Source organism: Natator depressus, chromosome 8 (assembly GCF_965152275.1).
Source record: "Natator depressus isolate rNatDep1 chromosome 8, rNatDep2.hap1, whole genome shotgun sequence".
Classification (NCBI taxonomy): domain Eukaryota; kingdom Metazoa; phylum Chordata; order Testudines; family Cheloniidae; genus Natator; species Natator depressus.
The window spans coordinates 103,028,624-103,045,584 of NC_134241.1; the positions used below are offsets into that span (position 1 = coordinate 103,028,624).

Genomic DNA, 16,961 nt, shown 5'->3' on the forward strand with positions numbered 1-16,961 from the left:
TTGCATGACTACAGCACCGACAGTGAATTTGCCAACTCCAAAATGACTTCCTATTATCTGGTAGCAATACGGCATTGCAAGTTTCCACAGTGTGGTTGCCACCACAGGTGCCGACTTTCTAATGTGCCAGGGGGGTGTTTGACCCCCCGGCTCTGCCCCAGGCCCCGCCCCCACTCCACCCCTTCCCACCCCCGCCCCGTTCCACCCCCTCCCTGCAGTGCGCCACACCCTCACTTCTCCCACTCCCTCCTGCACGCCACAAAACAGCTGATCGCGGTGGAGATGCGGGGAGGAAGGAGGAGGTGCTGATTAGTGGGGCCTGCCAGCAGGCAGCAAACATTGAAGGACAGGAGGGTTGCTGATAGGGGGGCTGCCAGTGGGTACTCAGCACACACCATGTTTTCCCCGTGGGTGCTCCAGCCACAGAGCACCCACGGAGTCGGTGCCTATGGTTGCCACTGACTTCTGCACTGTCAATGCAGCTCTCAGTTTGTTGTCCCTGCATTGGATGGTGAGACGAGCTCAGCACACGGATCCAAGAATGTGGCCTTGCGTATCTGAAAGTTCTGCAGCAACTGAGCATCATCCCAAACCTGCATTACGATGCTATCCCACCAGTCAGCTCTTGCTTCTTGGGCCCAGAAATGGTGTTCCACCATCTGTAGCTGCTCTGTGAATGCCAACAATCCTGAATTGGTTTGCACTGTGTGCCACAGTAGTCTGTCCTCAAAGAAATTGTGTTCTCTGCAGTTCTGCAAATACATCCTGTGCTTGCTATGCTCATGGCAATAGTACAGAGCTGTGGAGGCTCCATGATTCTGTGAGAGATGGCAGACAGAAATAAGTCCAGGGTGGGTGTGTGGGAAATTGAAAATAGATGTGAAAACTATGGGATAGAAATGATATTATGGGATGGAGAACATTGAATTACGGGAAGTTGAACATTTATGCCCCCACCATGCTTTGCCAAAACGACCCAAAAGACAGCGTGCCGAACAGTGCCAAGTGGCTCACTGAGATACCTACCCATGGTACACTGCACTGTGCATCAATCCAAGCACTCCTGGTGAGAGCACACAGCACCGATGCAAAGAGCCAAGTATGCATGCACACAAACAATATACAAACTGCGGTGGCTGTATGCCGATTTAACTTGGATCACTAAAACTATGTAGTGCAGACATAGCCCTAGTGTTTGGGCTGCTCCAGCTGTGGCAGCAGGGAGGGACCAGTCTCCCTGCTCCTCTTTTCGGGGGAGGAGGGCTGGCTGGCCCAGTAATGTTATATCTGCAGTGCCAAAGCTTCACTGAGTCCTGGGTTTCTCCAGAGCAACACTCCAGACTGCTCTGGCAGGCAGCCCTGCTGTTAACCTCTTTGGGTTACTCTAGGTGGGAATTTGTAAATGTGTTTTAAGGAGTTAGCTAACGTGACTGTAAATTGCAGTGCAGACAAGGAACAAACATTTCTGCTAGCTGGATTTAGCAGTATAATTAAAGCAAGCACTGTAATTGCTGAGGTTTTATCTGTAACATTTTAACTAGGGCTGTCAATTAATCGCAGTTAACTCGCGATTAACTAAAAAAAATTAATGGCGATTAATCGCACAATAGAATACCAATTGAAATTTATTAAATATTTTTGGACGTTTTTCTACATTTTCAATATTGATTTCAATTACAACTCAGAATACAAAGTACACAGCGCTCACTTTATATTATTATTTTTGATTACAAATATATGCACTGTAAAAATGATAAACAAAAGAAATTGTATTTTTCAATTCACCTCATACAAGTACTGAAGTTCAATCTCTTTATCATGAAAGTGTAATTTACAAATGCAGATTTTTTTTTTTAGTTACATAACTGCACTCAAAAACAAAACAATGTAAAACCCTAGAGCCTACAAGTCCACTCAGTTCTACATCTTATTCTGCCAATCACTAAGGATATGTCGACACTATGAAATTAGGTTGAATTTATAGAAGTCGGTTTTGTAGAAAGCGTTTTTATACAATTGATTGTGTGTGTCCCCACACAAATGCTCTAAGTGCATGTAGTCGGCGGAGTGTGTCCACAGTACCGAGGCAACCATCGACTTCCGGAGCGTTGCACTGTGGGTAGCTATCCCACAGTTCCCACAGTCTCCGCTGCCCATTTGAATTCTGGGTAGAAATCCCAGTGCCTGATGGGGCTAAAATATTGTCGCAGGTGGTTCTGGGTACATATCCAGGCCCCCCTTCCCTCCCTCCTTCCGTGAAAGCAAGGGCAGACAATTGGGAAAACCGGTTTCTCCGCTTGCTTGCTGTGAGCTATGTACAACCTCATCATCATCATCATCTTCCTCGTCCCCAAAACCTGCTTCCGTGTTGCCTCCATCTCCATTGAAGGAGTCAAACAACATGGCTGGGGTAGTGGTGGCTGAACCCCCTAAAATGGCATGCAGTTCATCATAGAAGCGGCATGTTTTGGGCTCTGACCCAGAGCAGCCGTTCGCCTCTCTGGTTTTCTGGTAGGCTTGCCTCAGCTCCTTAAGTTTCATGCGGCACTGCTTCAGGTCCCTGTTATGGCCGCTGTCCTTCATGGCCTGGGAGATTTTGAAAAATGTTTTGGCATTTCGAAAACTGGAACCGAGTTCTGATAGCACGGATTCCTCTCCCCATACAGCGATCAGATCCTGTACCTCCTGTTCGATCCATGCTGGAGCTCTTTTGCGATTCTGGGACTCCATCATGGTCACCTCCGCTGATGAGCTCTGCATGGTCACCTGCAGCTTTCCACGCTGGCCAAACAGGATATTAAAATTCAAAAGTTCGTGGGCTTTTCCTATGTAACTGGCCAGTGTATCTGAGTTGAGAGTGCTGTCCAGAGCGGTCACAATGGAGCACTCTGGGATAGCTCCCGGAGGCCAATACCGTCGAATTGTGTCCACAGTACCCCAAATTCGACCCAGCAAGGCCGATTTCAGCGCTAATCCCCTTGTCGGGGGTGGAGTAAGGAAATTGATTTTAAGAGCCCTTTAAGTCGGAAAAAAGGGCTTCGTCGTGTGGACGGGTGCAGGGTTAAATCGATTTAACGCTGCTAAATTCGACCTCAACTCCTAGTGTAGACCAGGGCCAAGACAAACAAGTTTGTTTACATTGACGGGACATACTGCTGCCTGTTTTTTATTTACAATGTCACCTGAAAGTGAGAACAGACATTCGCCTGGCACTTTTGTAGCCAGGCGTTGCAAGGTATTTACATGCCAGATACGCTAAATATTCGTATGCCCCTTCCATGCTTCAGCCAGCATTCCAGAGGACATGCTTCCATGCTGATGATGCTCATTAAAAAAATAATGCGTCAATTAAATTTATGACTGTACTCCTTGGGGGAAGAATTTATGTCTCCTGCTCTGTTTTACCTGCATCCTGCACATATTTCATGTTATAGCAGTCTTGGATGATGACCCAGCACATGTTCGTTTTAAGAACACTTTCACAACAGATTTGACGAAATGCAAAGATGAGATTGTTAAAGATAGCTACAGCACTCGACCCAAGGTTTAAGAATCTGAAGTGCCTGCCAAAATCCGAGAGGGATGAGGTGTAGAGCATGCTTTCAGAAGTCTTAAAAGAGCAACACTCTGATGCGGAAACTACAGAACCCAAACCACCAAAAAAGAAAATCAACCTTCTGCTGGTGGCATCTGACTGAGATGATAAAAATGAACATGCGTCAGTCCGCACTGCTTTGGATCATTACCGAGCAGAACCCGTCATCAGCATGGACGCACATCCCCTGGAATGGTGGCTGAAGCATGAAGGGACATATGAATCTTTAGTGCATCTGGCACGTAAATATCTTGTGATGCTGTCTACAGCAGCGCCATGCGAACGCCTCTTCTCACTTTCAGGTCACATTGTAACAAGAAGCAGGCAGCATTATCTCCTGCAAATGTAAACAACCTTGTTTGTCTGAGTGATTGGCTGACCAAGAAGTAGGGCTGAGTGGAGTAGTAGGCTCTAAAATTTTACATTGTTTTATTTTTGAATGCAGGTTTTTTTACATAGTTCTACATTTGTAAGTTCAACTTTCATGATAGAGATTGCACTCCAGTACTTGTATGAGGGGAACTGAAAAATAATTTTTTTTTGTTTTTTTTACAGTGCAAATATTTGTAATAAAAAATTAATATAAAGTGAGCACTGTATACTTTGTATTCTGTATTGTAATTGAAATTAATATATTTTAAAATGTAGTAAACATCCAAAAATATTTAAAATAAATGGTATTCTATTGTTGAACAGCACGACTAATCATGCAATTATTTTTGTAATTGCACAATTAATTGCGATTAATTTTTTTAATCGCTTGATAGCCCTAATTTTAACATTAAACTCAGTTGTGTGTCTAAACCAAACAGAACGTCAGTTTGATATATTCTTGGATCCAATGTTTCAGAATACTTGTAGACATTTACACAGGCCATTTAGTCCTGGAAATTCCTCTGCACGTCCCTGAAAATAGCTGCTTCACAGGCCTGATGCAACGTCCATTGAACTCTGTGACAGTCTTTCCACTGAATCCAATGAACTTTAGATCAAACCCCATCCAAGGGAAGATTTAACTTTTTTCAGCAGAGGGCTGCTCTGTGTCCCTGTCAGAGCTCGGAGATCACCTTTAATTTGGGGTAGTGACAAAACTGAAAACAAAATGCTTCCACTGATGATACTGTACCAGTGAGAACAGAGGCAAGAAATATTAGGTGGAAAAGGCTACCAGATACAGCTAGTGGGACTGCTTGCATTAATATAGTGAGAATGATTTATTTAGTCCTATATATATATATATATATATATATATATTTATTTATTTATGATTTATTTAGTCCTCTCTCTCTCTCTCTCTCTCTATATATATATATATGTTTATAACATATTTTATATACTAGAATTCCAATATAGGCCCAATTCTGTTTTTAAATAAGTTTTTAAATGGCAAAACTTCCACAGACCTCACTGGTACAGTTAAACCCCATAAACCTTACTTTCCCCCAAAGTCTAAAATGTTTCCTCCTCATCTCCCATGTCACAAGTGGTAAAGTACTACTAGCTAACTAGACTATAAATTCAAGTTAAACAGTTTTTAATGATCTCTTTCTCTTGCAATGGAAGCTCACAATGGCTTTCTAAGAACCATTTGAAACCACCTTCCCATAAATTGATCAGACATTTATTACTATTACACTGCACATTTCTAAAGCACATACCACTGTAGTATCTAGACTGAAATCGCCACTTCTTCAAATTCATTCAGTTTGCAACACCAGGGATACTAAGGCTGCCTCCGTCTCTACATAACCTCATGCATGTCTTCCCTTAGTGAAACACTCAGGGAGCTGTGTAAATCTGCAAAGTCATGCTGGCGCTGCAGCCATAGCATCTGTAAAGGAGACAGAAGAGGAGGGGCCGGGTGAGTTTCCTTTATTCTTTCCCCCCTCGCCACCCTGCCCCGTTTCCTCGCGAGATCCGGGAGGCTATAAAGCCACAGCTACAGACCTTGCTTGCAGGCAGTTTAGTTAGTTTTGGGAGTCTGCTTCTGTGTGTGTGAGAAGTGGCGTTTGAGGAGCCTGCCTTTCCTTTATGTAAGTGTCTGTCGGTGCAAGCTTCAGTTATCTGCCCGTAGCAAAGTTTAAATTATGGTATAACATGTTTTATCTGCAGGATAGATTTGGGTGGGTTTGTTCGTTTTTTGGGTAAACCTACCCTTGGCTCCCTCCATACAAATGAGGATTGCTTAAAAATATACAGACTCGAGCTGTGTGGTGCTGTGCAGGTGGGAGTGGGGGTAAAAGCTTTCTGACTTTTTTTTCTTCCTAAATGGGACTTTGTAAATTAGAGGGAAATGGGGTGTGTGTGTGTTCTGTGCTTGGCTTGAATTGCCTTCCTGACGAAATGCTTGCAGATCGTCTGTTCTGTGCCGCACCTGGGGTAGCAGAAGGGCAGAGCATGGTGAACTAATTTTTCTGCCAGGAAAACCAAGCCTGTTAACGCTTAAATGCTTTTATGCTTCAGGTCCCTTTTGCCTTTAAGGGGGAGGAGGGAAGAGACTTTAGCTAGAACAATCTGAAAATCTGTTGTTAGCGTGACCTCCGGGAGCTGAATAAATCTGGCTCCCTGAAACGAAAGTTGCTCCTAATACGCTCCTTTTTTCTGGGAGCAAAGCGCAGGAGCGTTAAGGGAACCAGCTTTGGGATTTCTCTAGTAATCGCCATCAGCGGATTGTGATGCTGGCAGCTTCTCTTCTTACAGGGAGAGTAGGGGAAACAAATGCTCTTAAGGTGGCCCTGAAATGGCATGTTGTAATCCCAATTTCTCTTGGCTGGATAGACCAATGTCCTAGCAGGCTGTTAATCCTTTAATGGCAGAAGTTTAGCAAAGAAATTCTGGTTTGGACCCTTGGGGTTCTAACTTCGGGGAAATCTGGTTTGGATGGAGGTTATCTCGAAGTTGGTGAGCGTGGAGGGAACCGGCCCTATCTAGTGTTAGGACTAATGCCATGTTTGGTTTCTGTGGGCTGAGTTCCTCAGTGGGGGTGAGCTGGCTCCAGAGCAAGGTTCAGAGAGCCATGTTAAGCGAAGCTAGTTCAGTAGCCTCAGAATTGCACAACTGTGTCCTCTTATTAGGCATGGTAGAACAAAAGTTTCATCTGTTTAACAAATTGTAAAAAAAAGAAAATAGTACAGTACCACTATTGTGACTAGTATCAGCACCTCTACTTCCATTCTGGTATCACTGTGGGAGAAGGGACTGGCAGGGATTTTTTCTAGACTCCCCTCCCACCCCTGGTTCAAATAGCCTGAACTTGTTGTCTTTAGAGGATGCTGCAGGACCCAATTGTTTCAGCTGGCCTTTGAAGCTACAGGGGGACTTGAAGATTAACTATGAGCTGATTAAACTGTATTTGATGCCATTTTAAATCACTGACAGGTGACTGAGCAAAGGTCAGCTGCTTTTAATGGTTTATAAATTGAAAGGAAATAACACAATATTGAGCATTGGGTGTCTTCACCACATTGTGTTCAGGAAATGCTGTCAAATTTAGCTAGAGTATGCCAGATAGTTTTCTGTGGTTAGTTGCCATGTGCTGTGATAATACTAGACTGTGGCAGAGACTCACAACAAAGTAGAAACTATGCTGTGGGGAATCATCATGCAGTTTTCTCACTTGAGTATTAATTCTTGGCAACAACGGTGCCTAACAAATTTCATACAAAACTTGCCATTTTCTTAAAGATATAGTCTAACATAACTTTACTGAAACTAAAGCAGTTTGCTTTTGTGCATAGAGCTTTAAATGTTTTCCCTTACACAGGCATGAAGCTCTTAAAAGCATCAAACAAAACGCATCTGGTGTCTAACTTCTGAAATAACTGAAGTGGAGTCTGACCATTCTGCAACACAGCCATCTCCCTTAGACTGAACAAAAGAGACGTTGTTGCCCTTACACAATCTTAAATAACCTCTAAGAAATATAAATGCTCTGTAGTGTTGAGAAAGCACTCCTAATCACAAACTTGCTAATTCAGCACTACAATAAAATAATTGATTAGCTAAAACTGGTACAAATAGCTTAAGTCTGAATTAATAAACAGTCATAGTAACACTGAAATCCATTGTGTTGTAAAATGATTGAGTTCCTAAATTTTCGAGTAGTTTGCAGGGGGGGTGTTTACACACACACAGCTCCCTTTTCGCTAACAAATAAAATGGAAGCTTTTAACCTTACACTATAACAACCTTTGATATACTCTAACTGGAGGAAGGACATAGTCTTCCTAGGCATACTGGCAATACTTATTTGTTATCAAACCAATAGCATGGTGGAATGGTCAAGGTCTTGAACTGCATGTATCTATTCTGAACATGGAACAGACAGAGGCTTCCTTGTGTGGGTTGGATCTGTTAACTCTGAGTCATGCTGCATACTAGCACAACTGCAGAAGGCCAGCTTCTTTTCAGATCTTGAATTTTGTAGTGAGACGCTGAGTGAATTCAAAGTTAATATGCTAACTTTGTGCATGATACATTTTAAATTACTTAAGGCAGAGGGCAGAAGAGGAACAACTCTAGTCCATGGAATCTTATTAAGGTTGTATGAACTCAGTTTGGCCTTAGATATGTGGATTGCATTTGTCTCCTCTTCCTAAAGTGTGTGTGTGTGTGTGTGACTACTTGTAATGTCAGTAGTCAATACTGACATGTTTTTTTTTAAGATCCTACTTAGTGTAGCTATGTGATACCTAGGCACCAGAGGCTTTGGCAAACTAAACTTACTCGCTGAACTTGTGGTCAATATTAATGACAGAAGTTTCCAGTCTTAAAAAAACACTGGATTATTATGGCAAAACTGCATGTTGCTCCTTGGGTTGACAATGCTACATTTCAGAAAAGCTACATTGTCTAACATGTCTCTAATATTCTAGCCCATATCAAGATGTCTGCAGGAAATGCATTTATTGGGAAACCAGCCCCCAGCTTCAAAGCCACAGCTGTGATGCCTGATGGGCAGTTCAAAGACATCACCCTCTCTGACTATAAAGGTAAGTCTAAAAGTATACAGTTGCACTTGTGGAAGAGAGAAGTAAGGAATCTACATGTGTACCGCATTTCATTTCTGGTGACTTGGATTGATTCAAAAGTCCGCGTTGGTGGTCATCCTTTAAATTCCCCACTTAGAATGTAACTTGTGCAGTGATTTGATTGAGAAGTCTGGAGCTGGCATGGTAGGGTTATTACAAGTACACCTCAGTCCTCACTTGGAAAGCTGTGAGGAATCTGGCAGTATTTGCCCATGTTCTGCTTGGTGGGTAGCAAATGTGAATCCTAAACTTTAATGAGAGCTTAATTTACTCTAAAATCTATTGGATCAGACCTGTTTGGCTTGTTTATCACTCCAGACAAGGAGCTGATGCAACATCTCAAATATTATGTGGTGCAGTCAATTTTTTTGTTTTTCAAATGGAACTAATGTAATGCTTTCCCATCTTCATTAGCTAGCTGGAAGCAGTATTCTTCTATAGCACTAGAAAACTGGCTGCCTTGGGGAAAAATAGAGCAAGACTCTTTTTAAAGCCATAAAACACTTCAGTCCTCCTTGGTCTCTAATAACAATGCACCAAGAATATTAATGATATAGTACATCCTACAGTGGGATTGAACATTTTGTAGCCAACAAATATACAGTTTCTGTATGGAAGCTAGTAGTATAACTAAAGCAGATGACCTCCTGTTCTAAAGACAAAACAGTCCTGACCTAGTTGTTAAGTGGAATACACAGGGTCTTTGTGTATGTTTGTGATTTTGAGACTACTTTAACTATCTAAGGAAGTCTAACTTGCCCAAAGGACTAATTTGTGGTTTTGTCTTTATTTTTCCCTAGGAAAATATGTTGTTTTCTTCTTCTATCCCCTTGACTTCACCTTTGTTTGTCCAACTGAGATTATTGCATTCAGTGACAGGGCTGATGAGTTTAAGAAACTTAACTGTCAAGTAATTGGAGCTTCTGTTGACTCTCACTTCTGTCACCTTGCCTGGTAAGCATCCATCTTTAATGCTTGTGACTTATGCTAGTTTTTCTACAGAGTATACTAAAAAAAAAAATCTATCGTAACTTTTCTGCTATATTCAAATCTACAGCGAGACTAGCAAGTAGCAATTGTATAACAGAAGTGTCTTGTTGCGATCAATACCAATTAATAGAGCTGGCATCTGACCTAAGAATATTGCTAAATTACTGCAATTGCCACCTTTCCCCAAGACATTAATGATGCAGTTAATTGCAATATTAATTCTGCAAAAAGGCATAGGTATTCCAGCACAGGTACACTGTACTCCTGTAGTTTCCTGAACTGCTGTGTCCTCTCCTTCCTGACATACTCCTCTTCCTCTTCAGGATCAATACTCCTAAGAAGCAGGGTGGATTGGGTAACATGAACATTCCACTGGTTTCTGATACAAAACGCACCATTGCTAAAGAGTACGGCGTATTAAAAGAAGATGAAGGTATTGCATACAGGTAAGGCTGCTGGCAGGCTATCCTCATGACTGCTGTGATCAGATTACTTCAAATAGAAGTAAAAAAAAACTTCTAGAGTGTCTTTACCAAAAAAACTGATAAAACTTGCATGTACTTGGGAGATCTTGCAAGCTAAAGTTCATTTAGCTTACTTTCTTCCCTGCAGTCAAACTAAAATTCTCTAAGCTTTCTCAAACATGCCATGCTTGGCTGCCAAAGGCACTCGCTCATACTTTAGTTTCTTTAGCTGAAAGTTGCCTTCCTTTTCCTAACCCATGTCACTATTGGACAGCATACTAGCTAGTTGCCACTCTTCACTCAAAATACTTGCAGAGCTGAAGGCATAATCTTTCTTTCAAAGTCTGTTCTTTGTTTTGACTTTTGTGTTCAAAATTTTTATGTGCTCTTCTGCAGAGGCCTGTTCATTATTGATGATAAGGGAATCTTGCGTCAAATTACCATCAATGATCTCCCTGTTGGCCGCTCAGTTGATGAAACTCTCAGATTAGTCCAGGCTTTCCAGTTCACAGATAAACATGGAGAAGGTAAGCTCTTGCATTAGTTTGCCTGAAGTATTTAAAGTACCCCTTTTCCGCTTGTAAAGGGAAATAATCTTACCAACTGGAAAAGCAATGCCACATAGCCAGGGCCTTGGCAAACTCAAGGCACTTGCATGTTTTTGCATAAAGCTTATGCAGAAACTTACTTAGTTGGAGGTAACCTCAAAATGCACCCAAAAACAAAGAAACCTTGTCTTACAGAGATTTTTCTCATTCATCTGTAAAAATGCACACAATTCTGTTCTACCCCTATTTTAGTTAATCTATTAAGCATTACTTCATGTAATGTACAAACATCACTTAAAAATATGACTGATTCTGGTAATGGGCACTTACTCAGTAACATCAAGCTATGTAAGCAGGTAGCAGTTGCTTGATCTAGTTCAATGGCTTATACACTCCGCCATTTGAAGAACAAATGTACACCTAACCAGTGGCTATATTCGTGCCCTTCAGGGATGGACTAGATGCAACTGAAAAGATTTATGGATGAAAAGTACTATGCAAGACTTGGGTAATATTACAGTGGCTCCCTAGTAAATTCCTGGGCAGGCTGCATCTCTCCCTGGGCTTGATAAAGCATCCTATGGGAAGGCTTGGGCAGATGGGCATGGCAGCTCTCCATGCTTCTGCTTCTCACCTCTCCCTGTAGTCATGGGGCAAGTCAAATTAGGAAGGGCAGAAGAGCAACTGGCTAGCAGCTCAGGGCTCCCTCTTGCATTCTGTCCGTAAGTTCTGTGGTGCGGGAGGTTGGAATCTGTTACACTGAAACAAACCTATTAAAGAACTTCTAATGAGAACTTGCTATTCTGGTAGCTGACACTGTAATAGTCTTGAATCAGCGCAATTATTTCTAACCAAACATTGGCTCACTGCTTAATCCACTTTTAATTATGGACAGAATTGGTAGTTTAAGTAACACTTTCCGTTACAAGACTGTCTTAAGTTGCTTAGAATTCCTGAACTTCAACTACCCATTCGGCGTTTTCATTCCAGGTGTCTCCCTCAGGCTGAATCTTTTTTCTTAGAAACCATTCTCCTAAATGGGTCAGAGACCAAAACTAGGGGAAAATACTGTTGCCCATAGTAACTTCTTCCAGCCATTTTGTTAAGCACTAGTGCTTCCATGCTTTTGGGCAGACTCAATTTGCCAGTGTTCCTGCCCTGATTTAAGGGATGTGCTGTCTTTCCACTAGACCAAATTTGAGTGGATTACTGTCCAAGTTAGAAGCCTCTGAAAAATCAGTTGGCACAGGCTCCAAGCTTATTGTTGAAGTCTCCAAAGATTATGCCTGTACTGGGCATGTGCCATTGCAGCACTGTTTTTATGTGCTGACCAGGCTGGGTGTATGCCATCTCCAGAGACTGAGCAATACTTTACCTGCACTTGCTCCTCCTAGTTGCTGTTGGCCACTGGTGCCAGGCACCAGAACTGAGCAGGGAGACTGTCCTGTGTACTCAATTGTCCCCTGGTGATGCCGAGGCAGTGAAGTAAGAAGCAGCCTGGCTGGGAGTTGGAGGTGGGGGAGGACAGGAACAGATGGGGACTGGGGGCAGAAGGATTTAAAGCCACTAGAGTATGTTTCCCTCTAGGATTCCTGAGTCCGCAAATAGCTATAAAAGCATTCAGAAGCTGGGGAAATGCCAGAATAAAATTGTCTATAGCTTCCTTGGGCACTGATAACTGAAGCACAAAATACAAGTAAAACAGAATCAAGTGTTAAGGTGAACGGCAGTGACAATTACTTATTGCTGTAATCATATTGTATATTTGCAGTCTTATGAATTGCTGGCACGCTCTGTTCTCTTGTAAAAACATATCTTACAGAAACTTCTACAAGCAGTTAATAAAACTTCTCTTTCAGTTTGCCCAGCTGGTTGGAAACCTGGGAGTGAAACCATCAAACCTGATGTTCAGAAAAGCAAAGAATTCTTTTCCAAGCAGAAGTAAACTTGCTGCCTGTGCTCTACTGTTAGTCTGAGGATACTAGTCTGCCTTCAGGAAAAGAACAAGTGTCAAGTATTTTTTGAATTTTCTGACTATTTAAAGATTGTATACTGTGAGTCAAGAGAAGTCTTGTCTGTAGGTGTCAACCATCCTTTTTACTAGTCTTACTGACAATACCTTGATATAGAATCCTAATGATCAATACTTGTGTATCATGCCCTGTTGACTTCAATGACCAGTGCAGTGTAAGTGGTTGGGTAAGTGTTGCATGTAGAACAGCTGTCTGACATTTTGTAACTATTAAACTCCTGAAAACTAAAACAGTGTATTGTTTCTTTAAGGATTCCAGCAGTGACTTAGGGACATGAAGCAACTCTGAAAATAACACTTTTCCTTTGGTCCATCGTGCAAATGAGCATTCAGGTTCTTAAATGCAGTTTGTCTAACTGTCTCATAAGAATGGCCATACTGGGTCAGACCAAAGGTCCATCTAGCCCAGTATCATGTCTGCCAACAGTGGCCAATGCCAGATGCCCCAGAGGGAATGGACAGAACAGGTAATCAAGTGTTCCATTCCCAGCTTCTGGCAAACAGGCTAGGGACACCATCCCTTTCTCTATCCCAATCCTATCTGTTTCGCATTCCTGGCTCCTCATTCCATTCTCTGCACCTAGCCAGTCCTCCCTCTAGGCTTCATTTCAGTCCCCTTCCCCAGCCAAGTCTCTGTCCAGTAAGCACACTCCCCACCAGAGCCAGGAGTGGAAAGACCAGTTAACTTACCTGAAAAATCAGTTACTGTAAAAATGTCTTGTCCACCCATACCACTTCTGGTGCACATGAGAAGAGATCCTTTTTTAGACAGCAGTGTCTGTCGGGGCCTACATCCTAGCTGTCCTTGTGTTCCTCACTATCTGAGGGTATAAAAAGTAGAGCAATCCCAATCATTTCTTTGCCAATATAGTAACCCAGTGTTTTCGGACTCTGAGTAGGAAATGGGCAGGGGAGGTTGTGGGATCCATACATGACCAACAGACACTAGTTTTTTGGAGATGTTTTGTCTATAACAATCCACATCTGTCCATGGATCCCTCTTGGTCATAGACCATTTCTTGTTTGTTTGGAGGTGGGTAGTAAGAGTCTTTCTAAAATAGACATCTGATGTGTCTTGTAAAAGTGGACTGAGCTTCACATAGCTGCCCTATAACTTTGGAAATATATGCAGCTTCAGCTGCTGTTTGAAGAATGTCCCTCAATACACTTGGGCATTAGAGCTCATTTGACTAGTATCTGATCTGGCTAGCTCGCATGTTAACATCCAACTGTATAAGAACAGGTGTAGATATCACTGATCTTTAACATCAAGGCTGCAATCCAGGTCTCTCTCTAAATTGCTTTCTTCAAGAGATAGTAGGATTGTTTTACTACATAAGTGTATGAAATTTAGGCTTGGAAGAAAGCTAGGAGGTTAATGTGAAATTCTGAAACGCCTGTGGGCAGGAATTTGGGATGAGTTCATATGAAACTCTGTATAAGCGGCACCTGCCATGCAGGCCTGAATCTCCCCTACCCTTTGAACTGAGATAATGGCTACCAAAAAGGCAACTTTGTGGATTGGTGGTGGGGCTGTTATGTAATTTATAAATCTATGTTCTGGTTATTTAGATGTATACAGTATTGATACTGTGTGTTCAATCAGCTGGCTTTTAGGAAAACAAAATAATGGCTCTAGATAAGATGACATTCGGTAACTACTTAAAGGTTATGGCAATACCCAAAATTTTAGCTGTAAAGAGCCTACCTCTAGGTTCCAATCAGTTACAAAACTTGGTTTACCAATACTGAGTCAAAAGGACTAGAAAGAGTTAGAACTCCAGATAAAAGTCTCTAACTCCTGTTATTGAAGGGGAGGGGGAACAGGCAAGGGCTGGGGTGAAAAGTCTCTTCTGTTTGAAGAAGCCAGGCTTGCCTGCCCCATAATCACAGGATAGTAAGGCTCTAAGTAAGATAGACATGAGTATATACTATTTGTTTAAGTTGCTTTTCTGATTCTTTGGCTTAAGAAGGCTGTCTAGTCACCACTAGTCAAACTCTTGAAGAGAAGAACCTAGTCAGACCTGAATGCATCTGATGAAGAGAGATGTAGCTCACAAAAGCTTATGCTCAAATAAATTGGTTAGTCTCTAAGGTGCCACAAGTCCTCCTTTTCTTTTTAGTCAGACCTGATGGCTAAGCCTGATTGATCAACAGGGTACTTGCTCCTGGGGGGGGAGTCTGTGCCAAAACAGTAAATTCTGCATATTTTATTTGTCAAAATAATGCAATATAATCACACCAGTTTCAACTGTTTTGGTAATTTATTTAAACTACAAGAGAAAATCACTCATGTATTTAGGAAATGCTGAATAGTTAAAGTTAAATTAAACACTTGGTAACTAATACCCTCATTCCAGTTATAATGCTGGATTTTCATTTAAATTACAGTACAGAACACCAAACAGCAATTTAAAAAAAAAAGTAGAATGTCAATTTAAATTGCTCATAAATTGCTTAGACTTTCACACATGAAAGTCATACTGTTTTGCTAATTGTCCTGGACCTGGCTGAGTACTTTGGGAAGTGCTTGGTTCTAATTTACCAAGCAGTCAATAAAATGTCAGGATAATGTTTTCTTTGCCCTCAAAGATTTACTTTTTTTTTAAAAAAAAAAAAAAAAGCAAAATAAATCCTGAGCTATAATCTAACCCCATTGTGCCAAAGTGGCATAAAGAAAGAGTGAGAGAGCATATAGATCTTCCCAGCTGAGGATTCCCTTACTGTCATTTATTATAATGCTCCTTTACATCACTCTGACAATGTAGGGGCCTTAACTTTCACAGGTTTTATGCTTCTGGGGGAATTGACTGAGAATGGGAACAGTTAACTAGGCTGCTACTTTTTTTTTTTTTTCCCCTCTAGCTTGCCTCTGCATAAGAAAAAGCCCTACCCTTCTATGCCAGCAAGCTGTAGTCGCAAGAGAGGGATAGTGTGTGTCTCTTGCATGTGCCTAGCCCTGCCCTGCCCCACTCAACCACACAGGCATGCGCACCCAACTCCCTCTCCCCTCATCTCTGAAGCTGCTCCAGGCATGCTGGAACACACTGCTGGGGAAGAGGTGCATATGCCCCAGCAGACTTTTTGTTTTTGCATTTTTCTATGTGGGGGGGCACAGAAATGCAGGCCATATGTGTTCTGTGCCCCTGCAGGGGTGCAGAATCCCCCCCCAGGAATAGGTACTATAGCCCATGGTCAAATCTAAGAGTGGGAGAACAGCATTATTCCATCCCAGAGGGGTAAAGGCATAAGGCCTGACACCAAGGGGAGGATGTACTCAGAGAGGACAGCTGTGTAGCTAACCCTCTAACTGTACAGGGAACAAATTGCTAATGGATCAAAGACAGGGGCTTCTCAATTGGGGTTGGAAAATAAGAGACCCTTGAGCAACCTTACCACTAGAGGGTGGGGAAAATACAATATCATGGGTGGGAAGGATGTCATGCAGATATTGCAGCTAGATGGCCCCTTATCAAACTAATAAAAAGCTCCGTTTGTTTCAAGGCTAGTAAATAGTCCAAGGTAATTGAGATGGGCTCTGTTAAGGGGGGCAGCTGGTGATGAGATGCCCAAATAGAAAACCTCTTCCACTCAACTTCATAAGTCAAACTAGTTGAGGCTTTCCTGCTGTGGAGTAGTATTTTCTGAACTTCAGTCTTAATGCTGACTGGTGTTAACCAAATAAGCTATTCAGCTATCAGATGTAATGAGGGTGAGTCCGGGTATAGGATCTGACTCTTGTTCTGCAAGTAAGGTTGCCAATTTTGGCTGGATGTATTCCTGGAGGTTTCATTACATCATATAACCTTTAATTAGGATTGTCCTGGAGTCTCCAGGAATTAAAGATTAATCTTTAGAGGGTTGGCAACCCTCTATGCAAGTCTGTTGGGCAGAGCAGGTAACATGGGTAGGGACTGCACTTGGGGCTCACCAGATCAGAATACCAAACTGACTGGCTCATGCTGGGGCCATCATGATGATCAATTCTGCACCTTGTCTGTTTCCTTAGTATTGTGGGGTTTGGCAGGAAGGTATATGTTCATCCTGCTCCATGGGGTGAGAAAGGGAACCCAGACTGAAACCTTTCTAGAACAAAATGCTTGGCAAATCTGATATCTGATAAGTAGATCAGGTGTGGGGAATCCCCACTTGCAAGAGATGTTCTGCAACACTGAGTCTTTTTTTATTGGGCAGGTGGCCAGTTAACACACAACTGCAGCCCAGCTGTGTGCTTAAAATTCAAAATTTGCTGCTCTGGTCTGGCAGTGGGTAGGGCTAGCTGAGGGGGAGACAGGGTCTTGC

At 42.3% G+C, this 16,961-nt stretch overlaps 2 protein-coding genes across 3 annotated transcripts in view; one reads left to right on the plus strand and one right to left on the minus strand.

Annotated features, from left to right (window-relative positions):
• Positions 1-16,961, minus strand: part of LOC141992584 (aldo-keto reductase family 1 member A1) — a 107,034-nt gene that overhangs the window by 38,995 nt on the left and 51,078 nt on the right. Inside the window, exon 1 of one of the 2 annotated variants that reach the window (XM_074961857.1) lies at positions 5,254-5,273. The exons of the other annotated variant lie outside the window; for it this stretch is intronic. The gene's annotated coding sequence lies outside the window, so the exon portion shown is untranslated. Of the gene's footprint in view, positions 1-5,253; positions 5,274-16,961 lie in introns of those variants that run through there. 2 annotated transcript variants of the gene reach the window in all.
• On the plus strand, positions 5,498-12,871 carry PRDX1 (peroxiredoxin 1). Its single transcript, XM_074962324.1, has 6 exons — positions 5,498-5,628; positions 8,470-8,586; positions 9,426-9,579; positions 9,939-10,061; positions 10,476-10,606; positions 12,487-12,871. Exons 2-6 carry the CDS (start codon positions 8,481-8,483, stop codon positions 12,570-12,572), a joined length of 600 nt encoding a protein of 199 aa, XP_074818425.1. The 5' UTR covers positions 5,498-5,628; positions 8,470-8,480; the 3' UTR covers positions 12,573-12,871.